The sequence below is a fragment of the Littorina saxatilis genome, linkage group LG17 (genome assembly GCF_037325665.1).
Source record: "Littorina saxatilis isolate snail1 linkage group LG17, US_GU_Lsax_2.0, whole genome shotgun sequence".
NCBI classification, from domain to species: domain Eukaryota; kingdom Metazoa; phylum Mollusca; class Gastropoda; order Littorinimorpha; family Littorinidae; genus Littorina; species Littorina saxatilis.
In genome coordinates, this window is record NC_090261.1 from 15844721 (window position 1) to 15866471 (window position 21751).

The 21751-nt window shown below is 45.3% G+C and overlaps 1 protein-coding gene across 1 annotated transcript; it reads right to left on the bottom strand.

The window, feature by feature from the left end:
* Window positions 1–4537: 4537 nt before the first annotated feature.
* On the bottom strand, window positions 4538–20340 carry LOC138952549 (adipocyte plasma membrane-associated protein-like). The gene is made up of 9 exons (XM_070324231.1): window positions 20219–20340; window positions 19778–19873; window positions 17529–17644; window positions 16824–16919; window positions 15303–15419; window positions 14730–14901; window positions 14197–14331; window positions 13445–13637; window positions 4538–5877 (listed from the first exon to the last, which is right to left on the bottom strand). Exons 1-9 carry the CDS (start codon window positions 20329–20331, stop codon window positions 5668–5670), a joined length of 1248 nt encoding a protein of 415 aa, XP_070180332.1. The 5' UTR covers window positions 20332–20340; the 3' UTR covers window positions 4538–5667.
* Between the last annotated feature and the right edge of the window lie 1411 nt (window positions 20341–21751).

The following is a 21751-nucleotide window of genomic DNA, read 5'->3' on the forward strand; positions in this document are numbered from 1 at the left end:
GTTAAATTCATAGCTCAGAATCCAGTGACATTCTTTACTTATTTTTGATACAAGTCCATGTAAGCAAGCCAAAGAACATTTGTCGTGAAATTAATTGACGGATTGAGCTCCAAACTAAAGCATAATGAATTAATTTGGTTGTTCAATCGACGAAAATGCACTGAAAATGGCGTACGTTGTCAACCATGGGACATCATTTATATGAAAGAGTTGTCTCCCTTGTTCGCTCACACGGATAATTCCTTCTTTGACCCATGTAAATGAAATGCATTCGTACAGTTCATCGGAGTTCATTCCGTAACTTCAAGGGCATCTAAAACCCTGTAAAAAATAAAGTCAAAAGCGAAGAACTGAAGAGTTGAAGGAACTCGTCTTGGTATGCTAGCCAAGTCTGCATAGTTGTTTTTTTCTCTCGCGAAATTGCTTGTAGAACGTTGATTAATGTATGGTTCAGTACATAACTGCTGTTTTTACATTTAGTAAAGTTTTGACTAAATGTTTTAACGTAGAGGCGGGAATCGAGACAAGGGTGTGGTGTATGTGTGTGTGTGTGTCTGTCTGTGCGTGTGTGTGTGTAGAGCAATTCAGACTAAACTACTGGACCAATCTTTATGAAATTTTACATGAGAGTTCCTGGGATGTTTGTTTTTTTCATTTTTTCGATAAATGTCTTTGATGACGTCATATCCGGTTTTTGTAAAAGTTGAGGCGGCACTGTCACACCCTCATTTTTCAATAAAATTGATTGAACATTTTGTAAAGCAATCTTCGACGAAGGCCGGACTTTGGTATTGCATTTCAGCTTGGTGGCTTAAAAATTAATTAATGACTTTGGTCATTAAAAATCTGAAAATTGTAAAAAAAATTTTTTTTTATAAAATGATCCAAATTTACGTTCATCTTATTTTTTATCATGTTCTGATTCCAAAAACATATAAATATGTTATAGTTGGATTAAAAACAAGCTCTGAAAATTAAAAATATAAAAATTATGATTAAAATTAAATTTCCGAAATCGATTTAAAAACAATTTCATCTTATTCCTTGTCGGTTCCTGATTCCAAAAACATATAGATATGATATGTTTGGATTAAAAACACGCTCAGAAACTTAAAACGAAGAGAGGTACAAACAGGCTCGCCACTTTCACTGCCTTTTGCACTAGCGGCGGACTACGTTCAGTTTCATTCTGTGAGTTCCACAGCTTGACTAAATGTAGTAATTTCGTCTTTCGCGACTTGTTTTTTCTTGTGAACAGCATACATTGTACAGTCATTTTGTATATGTCACAACGAGAAAAAAACTGTAATAAACCTGAGTGAATCTTACTGCTGATGTTGTGTGTGTGTGCGCACCAATTAGACACAAGTTGAACCACTTACACAACCATGAAGTGTGTGTTTTGAACACAGGCTCCTTTCAAACTCTCAAACACATACCGGTACTCGCAAGCTCCCCACCCAACACACAGATGCACACACGCACGCACAGAATGTATGTTCACTTTTCCCCCCAGATAACTGCTGAATAAGAACCATTAATTTCAATTAAACAAAGAATCTAAACAGCACAGACATGAACACATTTAATGGCTTTACATTTTAAACTTTTCTTCAGTGATGTATTCAGAAGTATTTGACTCACATTCATTTATTAACATTAACAAAATCATAACTTTCGGGAAGACAGCTACTTTCTGTGGAATCAATGTTGCCTACAAGATAATTATACAAAAAGATACCCAAAATGTATCAGCACACTAAACAGATAAAACAGCTCTACAGCAATGTTAGTCAACAACATAACACAAAACAATTCAGGTTTGTTTGCATTCAAACATGGGATCTTTACTGACATTAAAACTAGTGGTTTATCATGTACCTACATTTTAGAGCTGATTTTGACTGACAAAGCCACAAAACCATACAACTAGGGCTTTTAAATGTACAGAATAACATATATTCAGGTAAAACCCTCATGTCTGGTATTAAATTGGCCTCATCAGGACCTTTTCAAATACTGAAACTGTTGAAGTTTCCTGCCTATTTTGCTTAACTAGGTATTTAAGCAGACAATAATTTCATAAAAACAATGTCATTCATAATATAGTGGTAGTTTACAGATGCTCATAGTTTATTATCTGCCAGGAATGCTGACGACACTCTGGACACAGTTGGATGACCTGGACTTTGCAGATGACATACCCAACAACAAATGCAGGAGAAGACCAGCACTGTGGCCAACAACTCCGCTCGATTTGGCCAATTTGGTCTCAACATCCGCAAGGGGAAGAGCAAGGTCCTTAGGACCAACGCAACAGCCAACACGACCCCCATCACGCTGGATGGTGAAGCACTGCAAGAGGTAGACAATTTCACCTATCTCGGAAGCATTGTCGACAAGCTGATGTTAGAGTCCGGATTGGCAAAGCAAGAGCAGCTTTCCTTCAACTGAAGAACGTATGGGCATCAGCAGACCTGAGCATCAACACCAAGCTCAGGATTTTCAACACCACGGTGAAGTCAGTCTTGTTGTATGGAGCCGAAACCTGGAGAACTACAGTTGCCATCACAAGAAAAATCCAGACCTTCATTAACACCTGCCTCAGAAGAATCCTCTGAATTCACTGGCCTGACACCATCAGCAACAAAGACCTTTGGCAGCGAACAAAACAGATATCCGTAGAACTGGACATTCTGCAAAGACGCTTCCGGTGGATTGGCCACACACTCCGCAAGACGACAACCAGCATCACGCGACAGGCCCTCACATGGAACCCGCAGGGCAAGAGGATACAAGGCCGGCCGAGAAACACCTGGCGTGGTGACTTGGAGGCAGAGGTGAAACACATCGGCTACACCTGGAGACAACTGGAGAGATTGGCCCAGGATCGGAGTGCCTGGCGAGCTCTTGTTGGCGGCCTATGCCCCGGACGGGGTCAAAAGCATAAGTAAGTGAGTAAGTAAGGAATGCTGACACCCCACCCCCCCCCCCCACCCTAAAAAAAAGAAGATCCGCACCAACTAACATTTGTAAATGTATAGTTCTGCCACAACTGAAACAGCATATGAAAGCCGAAGAAATGCCACAAAGGAGTTGCTGAGGTCCTGCTTTGACTGCATTTTGGCCTGTTGTTGGAGCAACACAAACCGTCCCATCAACTGAGCAGGCCAAAACAAGTAACAGTAGGAGAGAAAAAATGTTTCACACAAATTGATGAGTAATCTTCATGATCAACCATGCCTTCAGTAGGATAAGAGGAGTTGCAATATACACAAATCCTCTATCCGTTAATAACTGAGCTCATATTCTTGATAAAAATAACTGTTCTTAAACCTTGTGTTATCATGAATGAAAACTCTTCTTGCACATGTAGGTATAGTGTGTAATCACTGTAATGTGTGTCACAGTTATTCAAAACATCAGGTGCTGGTCTGTTTTACCGTAGATTAACACTTTCGCGACGGGAGGTGACTATATTAGTAATAGCGCTGCAACGCCCACGGACGGGAAGTGACTATTTTAGTATTAGACATACAAGGTACACGACTCGTCATTGCTTCCCGGTTTTTGAAGCTTGCAGTAAATTGAGTTGTTTCCCTTGATACACGTGGTTTTCTCTTCCGGCTTGATCAAATTAGTGCAGATTTGCGTGGTGTTTTCGAACAAAAAAAATGAATCGAAGGCGAGCCTTGTCACGGGAGGAGATTCTCCGGATGTTGGATCTTGAGGATCCTGTAGATCATGATACATCGTGTCGTTTTAGCCTCAAGAAAGCGATAATAGCAGTGATATTGAGGAAGAACAGTCCCGTTGTTGCTAGTACGAGTCGGCAAACTACACGTGGTGGGGGTGATACTGCTAGACGAACATGTATCTCGGAATCGTGCAGGAGCTATGGGGGCGTGGCAGCACTGATAACAATGGATGGCTGGAGCCTTCAAATCCTTTTGGAATTGTTCATAGGTGTACAGTTGGTACTTTGTTGTGAAAATGTGACTTATATTCAATATGGATTACCTAGACATCATTTGGTGAGTGTTACAGTTTTGTTTCATTTGAGTCAGGATGCTGTGAGTGAATGCGTGATTTGCTTGTTTTTTTCTTTGTACTGTCTCCTTATTTCTGTGTACAATGTTAACAATATTTCAGCTAATTCATAGGTTTTACACCTTGTTTGGTTATAACATTATTTATAATACTTTCTGTTAAAAAATAACTTTTAAAAAAAGCAGTGGAAAATAAAACACACACAAAAAAACGTTAAAAAACACAAATTATCCCCCTTTCACCCCCCTTTCACCCCCCTTTCACCCCCCTTTGCTAAAACAAATCGCGTGACAAACTTATAGATAGCACGACTGAACTGGGCATCCATTTTTGAATTAGTACACAAAATTTGGTGGTGGTTGGACTTAATTCAAGCTTGCTAGACAGATTTCTTTACAGTTACTGATTTTTGGGAAGTTTCTTGGTGGCAAGCTTGGGCAGGCAGGACGTTAACGCCGTGGCAGTGCTAGTCACAATAGTGTTAATAAGACACACCTGAACACGTGATAGCTTACCATACATAAATATAAAAAAAAAAGCTTATAAAACTAAAGCATGTTAAATGACAACTTCAGTCAACACAACAGCAGTAATAAAAAATGCAACAACCATGGAATGCAGAGATATATATATATATATTTAATTCAAGTTATAACAGATGAGGTCACCCCAAAGACCAGCACGAGAAAAGTAAAGCAATCAAAACAAATGATTACCGATTCACAATGATATGCAGTACATAAAACGGTATATTTGCATAGTTATGCGACTAAACAACAAAACAACCTGCAAGTTTCTTGTATGAATAATAATCTCACAACCGAAAGTTACTAACCCTCTTAACTTTTTCCTCACTTCAGAACAGACAATCCCAGGTACAGGTACACATTATCTTCCATTTTTCACTGAATCAGTCATTGAATCAGCCATTGAATCAGCCATTGAATCAGTCATTGAATCAGTCATTGAATCAGTCATTGAATCAGCCATTGAATCAGTCATTGAATCAGCCATTGAATCAGTCATTGAATCAGTCATTGAATCAGTCATTGAATCAGCCATTGAATCAGTCATTGGATCAGTCATTGAATCAGCCATTGAATCAGCCATCGACACATTCATCTTTCCATCCACTCCACCAAACAGGGATTTATGCTGTAATGTTATTAAAACCACTCTGATTCTGGCAGTCCTAAGGCTCTCTGGTGTTATGTATCATGAAATATTTACAGCAAAGAGTTGAAATGCCCAACAGCAAATAGCCATATATACGGCTGTTTAGAAGATGCAAGAGAATATGTGATCCATGGCCCACCATTTCGTTGTTTATTGTCCATGTGTCTTGCTATCTTGTTTTTGTTCTTGTCGCCTGCAGTCTTGTCTCATGGCACAATAGTAAAAAAAAAAAAAAAAAAAAAATACTGCAAAATGGATGTACATGTACCTGCAAAACAGTTGCAACAGCATGTGAACAACCAAACACCTTCCAAAAATCAACCCCTGAATCAAACCCAGGTGAACCTGCAGCATAGCAAATCCCATCCCTCTTATTAGAACTATGATAATCCTTCGCAATTTAACACCTCTATTGTCAAACTACAAAAAGAAGAGTCTAGTTTACTTTTTATTAAGATAGACTCTGCTCAAGTAAGGGAGATAATACGAGCCAAGGTAGAGAACTCCATCTTTTTCCTCAGCCTCACTGACGGCAGGTATTTGTTTTCCGGTGGGGTCGTGCAAGGTGCGGACGATTTGTCCGTCCTTGTTCAGCTCTACCAGCAGTCCATGCTTGGGGATCAAAGACATCATGGTTTCTTGCGACACCAACTGCAATTAGAAAGCAAAAACGCCTCTGTGGTTTGATCAGCAGTATAAGTGTGCCATGACATCAGAACTATTTTGTTTCTGGACTTGTATTTGTTTCCCCGGTTTAAAATGGGATTTAATTCGCAGAGCAAGTTTTCTGGTCGAATTCTTGTTAGAATGATTATGATAGACATCATGGCTTCTAGTGACACCAACTGCAATCATGTAGCAAGCAAAGATTTGTCTCAAATGAAAGGTGGGATGTGTTTTAGTCGGCAGTAAAATGTCTCGCTATAAAAGCAAATGTAAGGCTTCTTTTTAAGCCTACTGTCTATATGATACTTACCGAGACAGTACTATTCTTGCACATTATCTATTATAGGCCGAAAAAATTGGACAAAACGCTGCGTGGGTACAATTATCTCCCATAACCATGCGCCACCGTGGATCCCAAGCACTGTCTGAGTGCTTCCCCCTTACAGGATGTAGGTGGCGCGTCCTCTTTCTTTATGAGCTGCAGACCCTCAAAAAGCCCATAACATATCAAGAGGGGAGGCGGGAGGGAAACTCTAATAGTACTGTCTCGGTAAGTATCATATAGACAGTAGGCTTAAAAAGAAGCCTTACAGTCAATATAACACTTACCTCGACAGTACTATTCTTGCACAGAATACCAGAGTGGTGTGAGGGTGATATGTAGAGTATTAAACTCCTTAATCAAAATCACTTAAATCCAAGGATTAAGATACCCAGGCAATTTTCGAACAGTACTACCGTAAAAGAAAATATACCCAAGAAAAATACCTTAGACTGACGTGACCATGCTGGCAACCACTGCTTTGGCAATGCCATACGACTGGTCAAGCCTGAGACTGGAAAAGTCTCGCATATAGTGGTTAATAAACGTGGCTGGAGTCTTCCAGAACGCGACCGCCATTATGCTTTGGAGCGAGGCACCCCGCACGTGCGCCAACGAGGAGCCGATAGCCCGAATCTCGTGTGCCCTGATGTCAGGGACCACATCCACTTGAGCATGAACATAAGCCTGTTTGATAAGCAAGGTCAGCCAACGAGCTAAAGTTTGTCTAGAAATATCCGATTGGTACTTCGGATTAAGCGAGACAAACAGTGACCGCTTAGAAGACCGAAAGCTACGTGTTCTATCCAGGTACACTCTAAGGGCACGTACTGGGCAGAGGAAGCGATCAAGGTCATCATGTTCAAGAGTGGGAGCCAAGGCTTGAATGACTACTGGTTTGGACAACTCCGAGGCATTCTGATTCTTGGCTCGAAAGTCTGGTAGGAAAGCCAACGTCACCTGATGTGTGGTGAACTCAATGTCAAATTCCAGGCCACTCAAAGCTTGAATACCACTGAGTCTACGGCAAGTGGCTAAAGCGATGAGGAACACAGTCTTAAAAGTCAGGAACTTGATACTAATGCCTGCCAGGGGTTCAAACTCCTTGCTACGCAGGAGTTTGAGAACCAGGAAGACATCCCACTTGGGAAATGAAACCCGAGGTTTAGACACCGCTGCATTGCTAATACCCGAAAGGACATTAGCGATGAGGGAGGAACTGATCAAGTGTTCAGGTCTGCGACCAGTAGCAGCCGCAATCGTGGAAGTGATGGCAGATTTGTATCCAAGAAGAGTCTTAGAAGAAAGACTCTTCTTTTGATACACTTCCACCAGGAAGTTGGCCAAGTCCTGTGTTGAGGGATAAAGCGGCTTTATCCCCTTGGACAAGGCGAAGGAGGCCCAAGCTCTCCAGCGTAAGTCGTAGAGCTGATTAGTTGATCGCCTCTTAGCGTTCAAGGAAAACTCTACTGAACTCTTGTGCAATCCTAGTGCAAGCAGTTTGGAGCGCACAAGAGCCATGCGGTCAAGCACAGACTCTCTGGACGTGGATGAGGGAGGCCTGATCGAGGCTGGAGCAGACTTCCCCCGTCCAGATTCAGAGGTAGAGGGTCTACGTGGGTGAGACCGCGAAGATCTGGAAACCACGGAGCTGTTGGCCAGTAAGGCGCGACCAAAATCAGTCTTGGCCGTTCCTGCAGATACTTTGCCAGTACCCTCGGAATCAGAGATGTCGGGGGATAGGCGTAAGCATCGAGGAGCCTCCACGAGAGAGTGAATGCGTCCACGTGGAACGCATTCGTGTCTCGAAAGGGGCTGACGTACCTGGGAAGCCGAGCGCTGAATCGAGTTGCGAACAGATCGATCAGAGGACGGTCCCACCTTGCCCACAGACGCCGTAGAACGTTGTGAGCGATGGTCCATTCTGTGGGGAGAACCTGATCGCCCCGACTGAGAATGTCGGCCAGGGCGTTCAGTTTCCCCGGAACGAATTGGACTGACATCCGGACCTGATTGGTCTGGCACCAGAGCAGAATCTCCTCCGCCAACAGGGAGAGGGACCGAGAATTGGTGCCCCCCTGGTGGCGAAGGTAAGCTAGGCATGTGGTGTTGTCCCCGTGGACCAACACATCCTGATCCCGAATCAGGAGGCGAAACTCCAGCAGAGCCAGACGAACCGCCTCCAACTCTAGAAAGTTGATGTGTAGGAGGGACTCCTCCTGGGTCCAGACCCCCTGGGCCTCGTGCAGGTCCAGGTGGGCCCCCCAACCCCGCGTAGAAGCGTCGGTGTACAGGAAGAGAGACGGCCGTCTCGGTTGGATAGGCACCGCAGAGTTGAGCCAGATCGGGTCCAGCCATTGGACTACAGCCTCGTGAAACCAAGGCCCGATCTGGACCAACTCGGTGTAATCGAGAGGCCTGGAAGTCCGATCTGCTACTGCCCGTTGCAGGGGACGTTTGTGTAGCCTTGCAAGGGGCAGCAGCAGAGCGACAGACTCCATGGAACCCAACAGTTCCGCCAGCCGTCTGTGAGGAACAGCGCGGCAAGCCTGAATGGAGAGGATCTTTCGCCTCAGGGAGAGGATTCTGTCCGGGGAGGGAGACACAGTGTAAAGCACTGTGTCGAACGCCATCCCCAAGTAGCAAAACTGCTGGGCTGGCACGAGGTCCGACTTGTGCCACTGTATCTGGAACCCCAAGGCATGGGTCCGGTCCAGGACCTGCCGGGTGTGTTGGAGGCATTGATCGCGAGACTGGGCCAGGGTGAGCCAATCGTCCAAATATTGACGCAGACGCACACCCTGAGCTCTGACCAACGCCGCCAGCTCCTTGACCACCTTTGTAAAAATCAGCGGGGCCAAGGACAGGCCGAATGGGAGGGCCCGAAACTCGAACACTGTGCCCTCCCAAACAAACCGGAGCAGATGTCGGTACCCCGGGGCCACCAGGATGTGGAAGTAAGCATCCTGGAGGTCCACAGACGTGGCCCAATCGTTTGGCCGGATGGCCAACCGGACCGACGAAGGGGTTTCCATCTTGAACTTGCACCTGCGAAGGTACAAGTTCAAGGTGGAGAGGTCCAACACCGGCCTGAACCTGCCGTCCTTTTTGGGGACGGTGAACAGGCGGGAGTAGAACCCCGGAGAAGGCTGAGAAAGGGGGTAGACAGCCTTCTTCTCGACCAACGAGTTCACCTCGTCTTGAAGAGCCTGCCATCTGGCAGGGTCTCGAGGAGGGGGGAACGTCAAAGGTAGAGCGGACAATGGAGGTTGTGACGACAGCGGTAGAGAAAACCCCGACCCCACCACCCTCAAGATAAACTGGTTGGAGACCAGTCTGCCCCACATGTCGCGGGCCCGAAAAAGGGAACCGACGGACGAAAGAGGGGCAACTTGAGGGGGCGTCAACGTAGGGCCGGGACTCACTGAAAATTCTGCTGGCGGGCAGGCGCAGGCTTGCGACCACCCCCCTGGTGGTGCTGCTTACCCTTACCTGTCTGAGCACCCTTCTTCTTGCGCTTGGGAGCACGAGAAGCCGGGGCCGCAGGGGGGAACGCGACAGGCGCCTGAGAGGAGGAAGAAGGAGGCAGTGAAACTGGCTTCTTCTTCTTCTTCTTCTGAGGCTGGGAGCTGGAGGTGACTGTAGCACTTCTCTTACTCCCCGCCGACGTCGCCGAAGCAGCGAGGCCAACCATCAGAGAATCAGTGTTCCTCTGGCGTGTGGACTCCACCACAGAACGGACAGTGCCCGGATGAAAGAGGGAAGAAGGCTGAGGAAACGTGTTCCTCAGACTCTTCCTCATATCCGGAGGCACTAAAGAAGTAGCCAGAAAATGATCACGGAACAGGGCCAACAAGTGGACCCGTGTTCCAATGGCCAATTCTGCCGCAGTCGTCACGCACGATCGCACGGCATGCAAAGCCCGATCCACTCGAACCGTGTCAAGGACCCGAGTGGAATCGGACTCTGCCCGATCGGGAGGGTCCAACAGTGTGGACAGCGTGCTCATCCATGTCAAGGCCTGTGATTGGGCCTCGACAATGGAAGAAACGGTGGCCTCAAGATTGTGGAACGAAGCAGAGCTCAGTTCCACCTTCTTGACCGAAGGCACCTCCCCAACGAACACATCACCGTCAGCCCCACCCTGAACACTCGAAGTCTGGAAAGGGAGAGTTCGAGAGTCAAAGGGAAAAGGGAGGGACGAAACAGATTGGACACGAGGAAACAGTGGAGGTGCGCCTCCCGAAGGAAAGCACGGCACTGAATCCGCGTCCTCCCGAGGAACATAGGTCGCGTTCGCACGTGAATCTGTACTCCTCAGGCGATGTGCTGCCGCTTCCACCGTGGCACTAAGACTAGGGTGGAACGCGAATTGCTGGCGGCCGGATCGTTCATAAAACGAGCCGCCAGCAGACGCGGCGTGTGCCTCCCGCGCCCGGGCCGAAGCGGACTCCAAGGACGAGAGGGCGTCGGAGGGAAGGACGTCCTGAAACTGTTCAAACGTCCTTCTAGCTGTGCGAGGGAGAGCCTCCTGCCTCTCGTCCTCAGACTCCACGTCCTGTGTGTCAACCGAAGGGTTGGGAACACTAGACGACAGACGCTTAAGAGAGGCATCCGTGGCGTCAAGACGCCGCGTGATGTCTGTCATGTACTGTTGGAAAGTACGAAGCATAGCTTCGGAAGTTCCATCAGAAACCGGCAAGGGTAGAGGATCAGTGTTAACCTCAGGGCGACCCTGATCCTCCTCCCCATCGTCCTCTGACTCACTCTCCTCTTCACTTCCTGACAACTCCTCAACAGCAGGAGTGTAGGAAGCTTGAGGGGGAGGAGCCGAAAGTGATGAAGTAGGCTGTGACGAAACGCCCACTGAAGCAAGAGGCCGCGAAGACCCCTGCCCCAAAGACGAAACGTCTCCAGCAGCCGAAGGGAGAGAACAACAAAAACCCTGCGACTGTTGGGTCAGTCCAGCCAACGAACCCCCGCCATTTATAGACTGAACAGGGACCCATCGGGTCTGATCAGAAAAGAAATGGTCCGGTCCGGTCGGGGGTGCCGATCCGGTCCGGTCGGGTGGTCCGGTGTTCCGGTGATCCGGTCCGGTCCGGTGGTCCGGTCCGGTCCCGTACCATCCGGAGGTCCCGTTCGGCACAGAACCATCCGTACCCACAAAAGTGTTCGGGTGGTTCGGTCCGGACGTGGAAACACCGTACCACCCGGACCCGTAGGTCCGGTGGTCCGGTGTGTTCCGGTTCGGTGCCAGACCACCCGGACCAACAGAGGTGGTCGGGTGGTCCGGTCCCGACCGGACCACTGGTCCCGTACCGTACCATCCGGACCCGTAGGTCCGGTGGTCCGGTGTGTTCCGGTTCGGTGCCAGACCACCCGGACCAACAGAGGTGGTCGGGTGGTCCGGTCCCGACCGGACCACTGGTCCCGTACCGTACCATCCGGACCCGTAGGTCCGGGGGTCCGGCAAGGGCCAGAGGTACTGTCCCGCACCGGACCCTAAGGTCCGGTACGGTCCCGTACCATGGGTCCCGTCCGGACCAAACCCGGAGGTCAAGTCCAGTCGGGACCCGTGGGTCCGGTTCGATCCCGACCCGTAAGCCTGGACCGTTCCGGACCCTTGGTCCGGACCATCCGTCACCCGAACACCAGACGCTAAGGAATGGCGTGGGGTCAAGACGGTCCGGTCGGAGGTGTCGGTCTGAGCAACAGAAACAATGTTCCCGTCGCCCTGACCATTCGACAGAAGTACCACGTTCTGTCGAACACCTCCACGTCCAGTAACTAGTCGGCCGGAGCGTTTCATAGAGGGACAGCCACCAGTCACACGGACGTCAGAGGGAACCGTAGTAGCAGTGGTCGTAGGCACGAAGCCTGAAACCCCTGCCCCCACAGGACCGCCCTGAACGGGGTCAATTCGCATCCCAACCCCAGCGGGGAGGGAATTCATAGACCCCGTCATCTCCTCCGATCTCCCCCCCCATGAGTCCGAGACTACTGTCGAAACAGCAGTAGACGACCCAGCGAGGGAGTTCAGAGGAGGACCCGTGTCCCTCCTGGTTTCCACAGCGGTGGAAACCGAGGAGGGCACAGGAGAGGCACCGGAAAAGAAAGAAGTCGAAACCTGAGTCTCTCCCGTAGCCCCCAGATCAGATTCACCAACCCCCAAAGAGGGTTGGGAATCGACCCGCCCCCGGATTCGAGCCAGGGAGGAGAAGGAAACCTTCCCCCCAGGCTTGAAACCGGGAGAAGCTGAAGCCTGAGACTGAGGGCCGGACAACGGCGTCGAAGGGGGGGAAGCGTGTTCCACGGAAGGAGAAGGAGAAAGAAGCTTTTTCTTTCCCCTCGACCTTCCCCGAACCTTCGACGGCGCAGCCCCGCCCGAAGTCCCAGGTTCAAGCCCAGCCTGTTTGAGCAAGCTCGCATTGAGCTTGCTCAAACAGGCTTTCTCCGCCCTCCCTCGCCGCAAACGCAAAGCGTTTGGGGAGGGAGAGTCGGAGCGCCGAAAGGTCCCCCTGTCCGTGCGCAAAACATGACGCTGTGCGCCCGGAGAAGGGTTGCCCCCGGCAGACTCTGGTTCCGTAGAACCAGAGCCCAAAACAAGACGAGACATCCTACCTCGCCCTGTACGTACCCTTAAAAAATCGAGAATTAACAAAATTCAAAGAAAATTAGGTCAATACTCAAGTGAATGAGGCGAAACGAGAAGCAGACGACCGGTCACCACGAAGTAGGACGGTAGGCACGCCGAGTCCGCCACACAACAACGGAGGCACAAGTTGGAAGAAAAACAACGTAGCCTCAAGCCAGAAGTGGAATAACACACAAAAATCCAACAGGTGGTAATCCACACAGAAAAGAAGACTCTAGAATCCAAAATAATCCGGGAGCGCAGCAGAAACACAGCCTACTGTCACGCGCGAAAAAAGAAAGAGGACGCGCCACCTACATCCTGTAAGGGGGAAGCACTCAGACAGTGCTTGGGATCCACGGTGGCGCATGGTTATGGGAGATAATTGTACCCACGCAGCGTTTTGTCCAATTTTTTCGGCCTATAATAGATAATGTGCAAGAATAGTACTGTCGAGGTAAGTGTTATATTGACATGTTTTTTTGTCTTGTTAGCTTTCCTGTTTCAATAAAGGATTTACTTTCTGGAGTTACCTTTCTGGAACAATTTAAACTCATTCACTCCACACCCTGCTCCTCCCCAAAATACTTTACCTTGGCAATGAGAGATCTCAGCAATGGATAGGGAGCGGCAAAGTCAAGCAGAGAAAATTGGTCAGCACGACGGATACTGGCCATCCCTACCCAGTACGTGCCACGGCCTGATCTTCGGATGTTGTCTGGCCACCCCGGCAGATTGTCTGCAAAAACATCCGTCTCACCCTTCTGTGGTCCTGTCAAATGATACCTGTGACAAAAATATAGGATGACCCCCAAAAATGCAACCCCCAAAAATGTTAATTACTTCTACTTCTGTTGATCGAATTACTTTATATTTGGTGTACATTAACTTTAGCTGATGCATGGCCATTCGACAAAGTAGCAACTTTATAGGTCAAATGGTCTGACTTTTGTGCACTTAAAAAAAATGTTTTGAATTTGAGGATCGACTCAACAGTACGAGGTTTCAAACTGTACAAAAGAAACACACAGAATCTGAAATAACTACTTGTTTTCAGCACTGGTTGTTTCTATGTGATACCAACATGGTTTTACTCACTCTTGGTAGCATGGGAAGGTGCTATTATTGGTAGCGTCTTGTGACCCCAAACCTACCATAGATAAGTCTGTTTACGCAAATCTCACTAAAAGCGTTTTTCTTGAAGTAAACTCATTCCAGTTATGTTGACACTGCAGCCATATTTACAACCTTCAGTTCAACACCGAATTAATTTTTGAAATACACACATGTACATAACCACCCCCATACATACCCTAACTTGCAAAGCTGAAGGCATGCTACTCACCGCATGATGCGAGCTTTTGTAGTTTCGGCCACCAGGATATGAGACTTGTCACTTGAGATAGCCAGACCGTTGGCAAACGCAAAACCACCAGCCAGCTCATTTATATGCATGGTGTTTGGGTCGTATGACAACAACCTGGCAGAACGACATACCAAATAACACTGTATTACATGTATGTTACAAATGTTCAGGTATCACAGTAATTCTAAGTATCTGAAATTATTTACAAAGAAAAAACAGTGTCTTAATTCCTAGCTCACTTTCAAAGCCATAGCCTCTTTCTTTATCAAACAAAAATGACACAGTGGAACCACCCACCCCCTTCCCTCCTTTGAAAAAAGGGAAAATCAAGACTTGATGGGGAGAGAGTCTTAGAATTGAGGTAAATCTATTGATCTTGATTTTTAAAAAGATCAACACAAGTTTGAGAAAACAAGGTCCGTCTTAAAACTGAGGGTCTTGAAAGGGGGTTGCACTGCATATTTAGACTACGTTCTGAGGAAATGAAAACAGCGGTGAAGGTCACACTGTACCTGCCTGACATGTCAGCCTCCAGAATGCAGTAGCGGTTGTGTCGGCGGTCCCAGCGCGTGCTGGAGTCTGTGAAGTAAATGGTTTCATCCGGACCTTGTTCTACGTCGTTGAAAAATTTGGGCAGCTGACCGGCCAAGGGGGTCTGAGAGGACAAGATGTGGTGAACGTCACCTGCACATTTGTTTGGAACATCAGAAAAGTGAGATGAATTTTCTGTACTTTGGTTTACTTTTGGTGTACTAGCTATCTACAATGCTGCTTCCCCTTTCACTTGAAGTCTCCACCCATCTTAACATGTAGACCATCTGCTGGAGTGTTCTTGAACGGTAACATCTGACCCAAAACCACCCTTCAAATGACATTATAATATATTGATAAAATCAATAACAAAATATGTAAAATACCAATAAAACATTGATCAATGCAAATTAATTTATGTTTAATACGTCATCTCAAACCTCTTGGGTGTTTAGAGTAAGGTTAAATTCCAAATGGAATACTAAAAAAGATGTACGTACATGATGCTTGGAGAATGTAAGTATTTCTACCAGTCCAAAGAGAAGCTCATGTACCTGTGACGACATTGATGCTGAAGATACCCAGGTAGGCATCAGCCACCAACAGGTCTCCATCATGGCCCAACCTCATGCCAAGTGGGCGTCCGCAAGTTGGTTCTGCATCAAAACTGCCTGCCAACAGAATCAAAGAGTTGTTTTTTAAGTATTATCCAATCTGATCAAAAACCGCTGCAATCATGTTATATTTTATGCACAAGCTCTCTAAAAAGAAACGCACATAAAAGCAAGATAACCCAGCAAACAAAATTGGAAAAATAAGATACGCATGAGTGTAGAGTGATTGAAAGCTGGTAAACGCAAAGTGTACACAACAAAACATATCGATGGATAGCTGAAAAACACAAAGTGTACACAACAAAACACATCGATGGATAGCTGGAAAACACAAAGTATAAACGACAAAACACATTGATGGATAGCTGGAAAACACAAAGTATAAACGACAAAACACATTGATGGATAGCTGGAAAACACAAAGTATAAACGACAAAACACATTGATGGATAGCTGGAAAACACAAAGTATAAACGACAAAACACATTGATGGATAGCTGGAAAACACAAAGTATTCACAGTGATGTACATTTTAGTCGGTCTCCGGTCTCTGACCGATCCAATTTCCCCAGGACCTATAGCTTTAACCCCAGCAGGGCACAGGTCCGATTAACCTACAGAAGAAGTGGTCAAGGGTCCGATCGTTTTTGACAATGAAGCAGGCATGCGGACTGTTCAATTTTCAAGAGGAAAGCTTGTTTCGGTTTTGCCAAGCGAAAGTAAACACTGCGTGAGAAAAGCTGGTTTCGGTTTTGCCAAGCGAAAGTATGCACTGCGTGTGACCAGTTTGTAGAGTGAACGAGGCACCATATGGGATCTGATTCTTTGAATTAATTTATCCTCAAGTTGGATCAAGAAGAAAAAAAGAAAACCGAACCCATATGGTGCCTCGAGTGCATTCATTGGCTCAGCAATAAATCGTTGAGAGAGGATTCAGTGCACAGAACTTGGTGTGTACGGCTCGAAGAAACCGATTGTGTGTCAAAACCCAGGACATGATCCTGAAAGCAAAACTTGAGGGACCCGCAGAACGGTCAGATGCCTACCTGAAAAACATTAATTGTCGACAGATGGGCAGTGAAAAAAAACCGACAACTGTTCAAATAACTTTGAAATGTGATTCAATCCTTTGAGTATCTAGTCATGACAGTCGCGGAAGGTGGAAGAATCTTTTTAAATGCGGTTTTACGAGTCGTGTTTTTGTCCTATTGAAATTGCAATCTCAGGACACTGTGTCCTATTGATTTTCAGTCTTCAGGACAATTGTCCTAAAGGCTGCTAGAAAAATGTACATCACTGATTCACAACAAACAGAGTGATGGATAGCTGGAAAACACAAAGTATACACAACAAAACACAAGCAACTAACAATTGTAATACTTGTATTGCATGCAGACAAAAGGGCTTTAACTTATGAGGAAGGCCTTCCATGCAATGTCAATTTTTGTTTCTTTTTCTTACCACATTTCTTCCCCTTGCCAAGTCTGGCAAGCGGGGTGATTTTTCCTTTGTAAATGCTGATGATACGCCCATCAGCTGTGCCAGTGTAAATGTCCTCTGAGGATGAAAAATAAATGAGAATGAATGCATTTTGTTATCACTGTTTCAAGACAGTACGACAAAAATGATGACAAAAAAGTACTGTTTCACAAACACACTAACTGATATACAGGCCAACCTGACTATAGCGATCAGCCAAGAGGGCGACCAAAAGTGATCATCATAGACAGGTTGTCACTATCATGACTATGGAAAGGTTATTGACATCGTAATGAAACCTCATGTGGGGTCCATTGAGATGGAGGTAATGGGCAGGTGGTTGTTATCGAGAGGTGGTGGCAAGAGCTGGTTCGACAGTATCGGCATGAAAATGTATTCTTGGACTGACAACACTGCTGTATACCAAATTCAACAGCAGTAATTTCACCACCACTCCCGTGTTGGTATGAGACACCTGCTTCTGGTGTCAACATTATACTGCCTAAAGTAAAACATTTCTTTCTCAGCATTAGTCATTTTGGGTAAATGCATATACAGTTGAACCTCCCTTTAAGACCACCAAATGAGCAACCCCATAGCATATTATGCGTGCACCGGTTAGTATGTATTCCTATCACCGGTAACCAGACTTCACCCATTTTATAATCCGACATCATCTGCACTCACCTCCATCTCTCACAATGGACTCTGGCCCCTTTAACTGATTTTCAAACACTCGCTCTGCTTGCGTCAGTATGTTGTTGGGTTCCAGCGGCCCGGTCCAAGGGGGAGGGGATGGAAGACTGAATGAAAATAATAATAAGACATCTTCCCAACACTGAGTGAATCTCTCTTCGCTATTCTCTCTCCCATTACACTGATGGGTTTTTAAAAAATTCAGGGTACATTTTGCTCTAATTAGCTCACAACAGAAGAAAAATCTAAAATGTAACAATTAAATCACAGGATATGACAAAAGATGAGTTTATGAGGCAAGAAAAGAAAGAAAGCAAATAACCCAAGAAGGTACCAAAGGGGTAAAGCCTGTAAGGGAGAGGGAGTTGTTGCTGGGGAATAGTAATCATGTGCATACATTCAGAGAAAGCTCTAACCACCCTACAATCCCAAATAAGTTTTTCTTTTTAAACTGCCAAAGCCTACTTCCTTGCATATATCTTTGTTATGTGTACATTAACCAAGTGGATGTCAATTAACAATGTGTTATTTCCTCAATAAAAAAATTCAAAGATCTTTCGGGCTGGCATTATTTGTAATTTTTACTTTGGATAAGACCTGGACACACACAAATCTATGGCTTGGTTGCCTCCTGTTCGTGCAGGGCCTTATTTTGTCTAAATTAATATGGCAACCAATACCTGTCAATCTGCAAAATTACTTCAGCAAAAATTCCCATTTCGTAAAACAAGCATCCAAGCGAGTTTTGGTATGGTTCAAGAGAAACAAAATGTTGTGAATGTGACCCTATGTAAAAGCCTGGTCAGTGCTGTGGTCGTTTACATCATTGTTCCCAAAGAAAGGAAGACATTTTGTGTGCCAGTGTGTGTGTAAGAAATTTGGTGAGCATTTTGTATTTTGTTGTGTTTGAATGTATTGAATGTATTCAAGCCAAGCAATATTATTGTGTACTGCATGTGGTCATACCAGTAGCAGATGCCTATGAATTAAATGTCTGGTTGAACCGCATCTAAATTGCAAAAAGGTGCATAAAGCCTGCAGAAGGAGGGGAAATGGGAGGGGGAAGAAGGGGAGGTGGGGTGATAACAGCAGAAGTGGAGAGTAAAGACCTGTTAAAAACCTGTCCATTGGGACAGGGGGAATATGACGGCTTACTAGTGCCAAAACCTCATAATTGTAATTATCAAGGGAAAATTAGTAATTTTCCCTTGATAATTACCATTTTCACGTGTTTATTACTAACTTTCACCTGTTAATTACTAATTTTTAGTTTTGGCTCACTTCCTGACGGATTGCTAGTGCCAAAACTAAAAATTAGTAATTTTCCCGTGAAAATGAGTAACTAACAGGTGAAAACAGTAACTGACAGCGTTAATTAGTAATTATCACGTGATAATGGGTAACCCCAGGTTTTGGCACTAGTAAGCCATCATAGGGCTTTATAGTGCCAAAACCTCATAATTGTAATTATCAAGGGAAAATTACTAATTTTCCCTTGATAATTACCATTTTCACGTGTTAATTACTAATTTTCCCGGGAAAATTACTTACTTTCACCTGTTAATTACTAATTTTTAGTTTCGGCTCACTTCCTGACGGATTGCTAGTGCCAAAACTAAAAATTAGTCATTTTCCCGTGAAAATAACTAATTATCCCGTGAAAATGAGTAACTAACGAGTGAAAACAGTAACTGACAGCGTTAATTAGTAATTATCACGTGATAATGGGTAACCCCAGGTTTTGGCACTAATAAGCCGTCATACGGGAAGCCAGACATGGACATTGGAGGTGGATGAATGTGGAATAGATGGGTCAAAAGTGCATGAGCAGGGTGGGTTGTTGGTTGGAGAAGGAGGAAACAAAGAACTGCACTGTGCATTTAGACTTAAACTTGTGAACCTTGAAGGAATAATAATAAACGAAATAGAAACAAATATAAAGCAGTTTGAGAGAAGGCCAAGTTAGGATGCTACTCTAACAGGAGTTGTTTAACATCTCTCTCAACCCCTCTTTCTGTTTGGAGGAAAAATGGAAAAAAACAAAGTTAGCGACTAGTTTTCTGGGAAGTTGAATCAAAATAAATTCAGAAAATGTAAAGTTTTACAAAGGTTATATTCATGTTTCTTCTAAGGATGGAGAAGAAATGGTGGAATAAGCGAAGGACAAGAGGATTAGTTGAGGATGCAAAACAAAAGAACACACACACACACACATGCACACACACTGACATGGAACTTACCTGTATGCAACCGGTTCTATTGGAGAAGGAAGAAGGGCAAGAATACAAGCCAGAAGGACGCCAGTTACTGCTAAGGCTATGAAGTATGTACTCCATCTGAAAAAAAATGATTATAAAAAAAATTTGCACAGCTAAAAAGGCAAGAAGGGAACCGAATTTGTTATTTTTATTAATTTTCCTGAACTTATTATCAGACTTCTTTAAAATGCATATATTCACTTGAAAACGACAGGAAGAAGATAGCAAGAAAAAAAATACTAGGAGACTAAATTCTCTCTTAAAAATCCCCAATGATTCATGGTAGGCGACAGGCCCTCGCAGGGTATTAAATGAAACTCGAGGTTTTTCTGTGTTGTTGTCGAGCAGACGACACATTCTCACACATTACACAACGAACTGCAACGGCTGCACGGTTAGCGCATAATCAACAAAAATGCTCACCCCTGTGACGATCGAGCCACAAGCTCTGCATCCCTCTTCTCTTCTTTAAAATTATCAACTGTGGCGCTTGAATCTTCGCCTGCTCCGCGTCGGCGACGAACCACCTCGTCCATTTTGCAAGTAGAAAGGAAGGGAGATGACTGAATTCCTTCCCTGGAAATATACCGCGAGTACTTTCCCTTACACTACTTTCGCTATAAATTTACCGCACAAGTTATGCGGTACGCCGTGCGGACGGACGGACGGACGGACAGTAGCCGGGCGAACGCCGGCATACGCGCAGTGAGAGAGAGAGAGAGAGAGAGAGAGAGAGAGAGAGAGAGACAGAGAGGAGTTCTAGAGAGAGAGAGAGAGAGAGAGAGAGAGAGAGAGACAGAGACAGAGACAGAGACAGAGACAGAGAGAGACAGAGAGGAGTTCTAGAGGGAGAGAGAGGATGGGGAAGGGGGTGTAAATGACAGTAATGAATATGCGAGAATCATGACTGATTTAACCTCCATTTGAATAAAAACGTTCATTAATTTGTGTGGCCTTACGTGAGTTGACTTACTTTCATTTATCAGTGTTACAGGTGACTGTATTTTTTCTTTAAACATTCTTGTCATGATTAATTTGTCTGCGACCCGAAGATGGTAATGTCACAGTGTCAGCACGTCAAGTATATTTTAAGACTTTCAAGTCTTTCCGTCCGCTTTTCTCCGTCCCGCTTTTTGTGCTAAAAGAAAAGTACAGCCCCCACCCCTCTCGTGAACTAACTAACCAACGGCAACGTGTCAAGCAACAAAACAAAGCAAAATGTTTCAAGGAAGGGAACTTACTCTGCCAGCTGAAGTTGAACGATGATTTGCATGGATATCGAAGGAGTTAGAAAAGGGCCCAAAGTTTCTGTTTGAATTCCGATACTAAGGAACGGAATACACCTATGTGATTTTGTCGGAAAAGAAAATATGTGCAAACCTTCAAAGATTTTGAGCAAGAATTAAGTCGAGTCGTATTCTTGCAGTATGGCATATTGACACATTGACACATTTTAGACGGTGTGCTTCTTTAAGAAAGACGCAATCCGGAGAATATTTGTTCTGGTCAACATTGTCCTTCTCATAACATAGATAACTGTTAAAGAGAAAGAACCTACTACCAACTAATACGATACAATGCTTTTGTGGGGATTGAATGGGGTGGGGTTGCGGGTTATTTACATTTGTTCAGACCCTGGGACGAGCAACACGGCAAACGGGAGACAGAAAACCTCCTCCCGAACGGGACCCTTGGTGTCGTTCTTATAATAATAATGCGCAACAATATTATCGTAGTCACAAGGGGTTCACCAAGATGTTGGTATTATTATAGTTGTAACTGCCAGCCAGGACGCTTCAAAGAAGGTGGAAAACTTGAGAAGACAGTAATAATGAAACGAGCATAATGCTAAGGAGTATCATCGGAAAGTATATTTTTCAGAAGCTTCTCTAAATATATAGATAGCAGAAACGTCCATAGTACAAACGTTATGAGCTAAGTGGTGAACGTACCCTC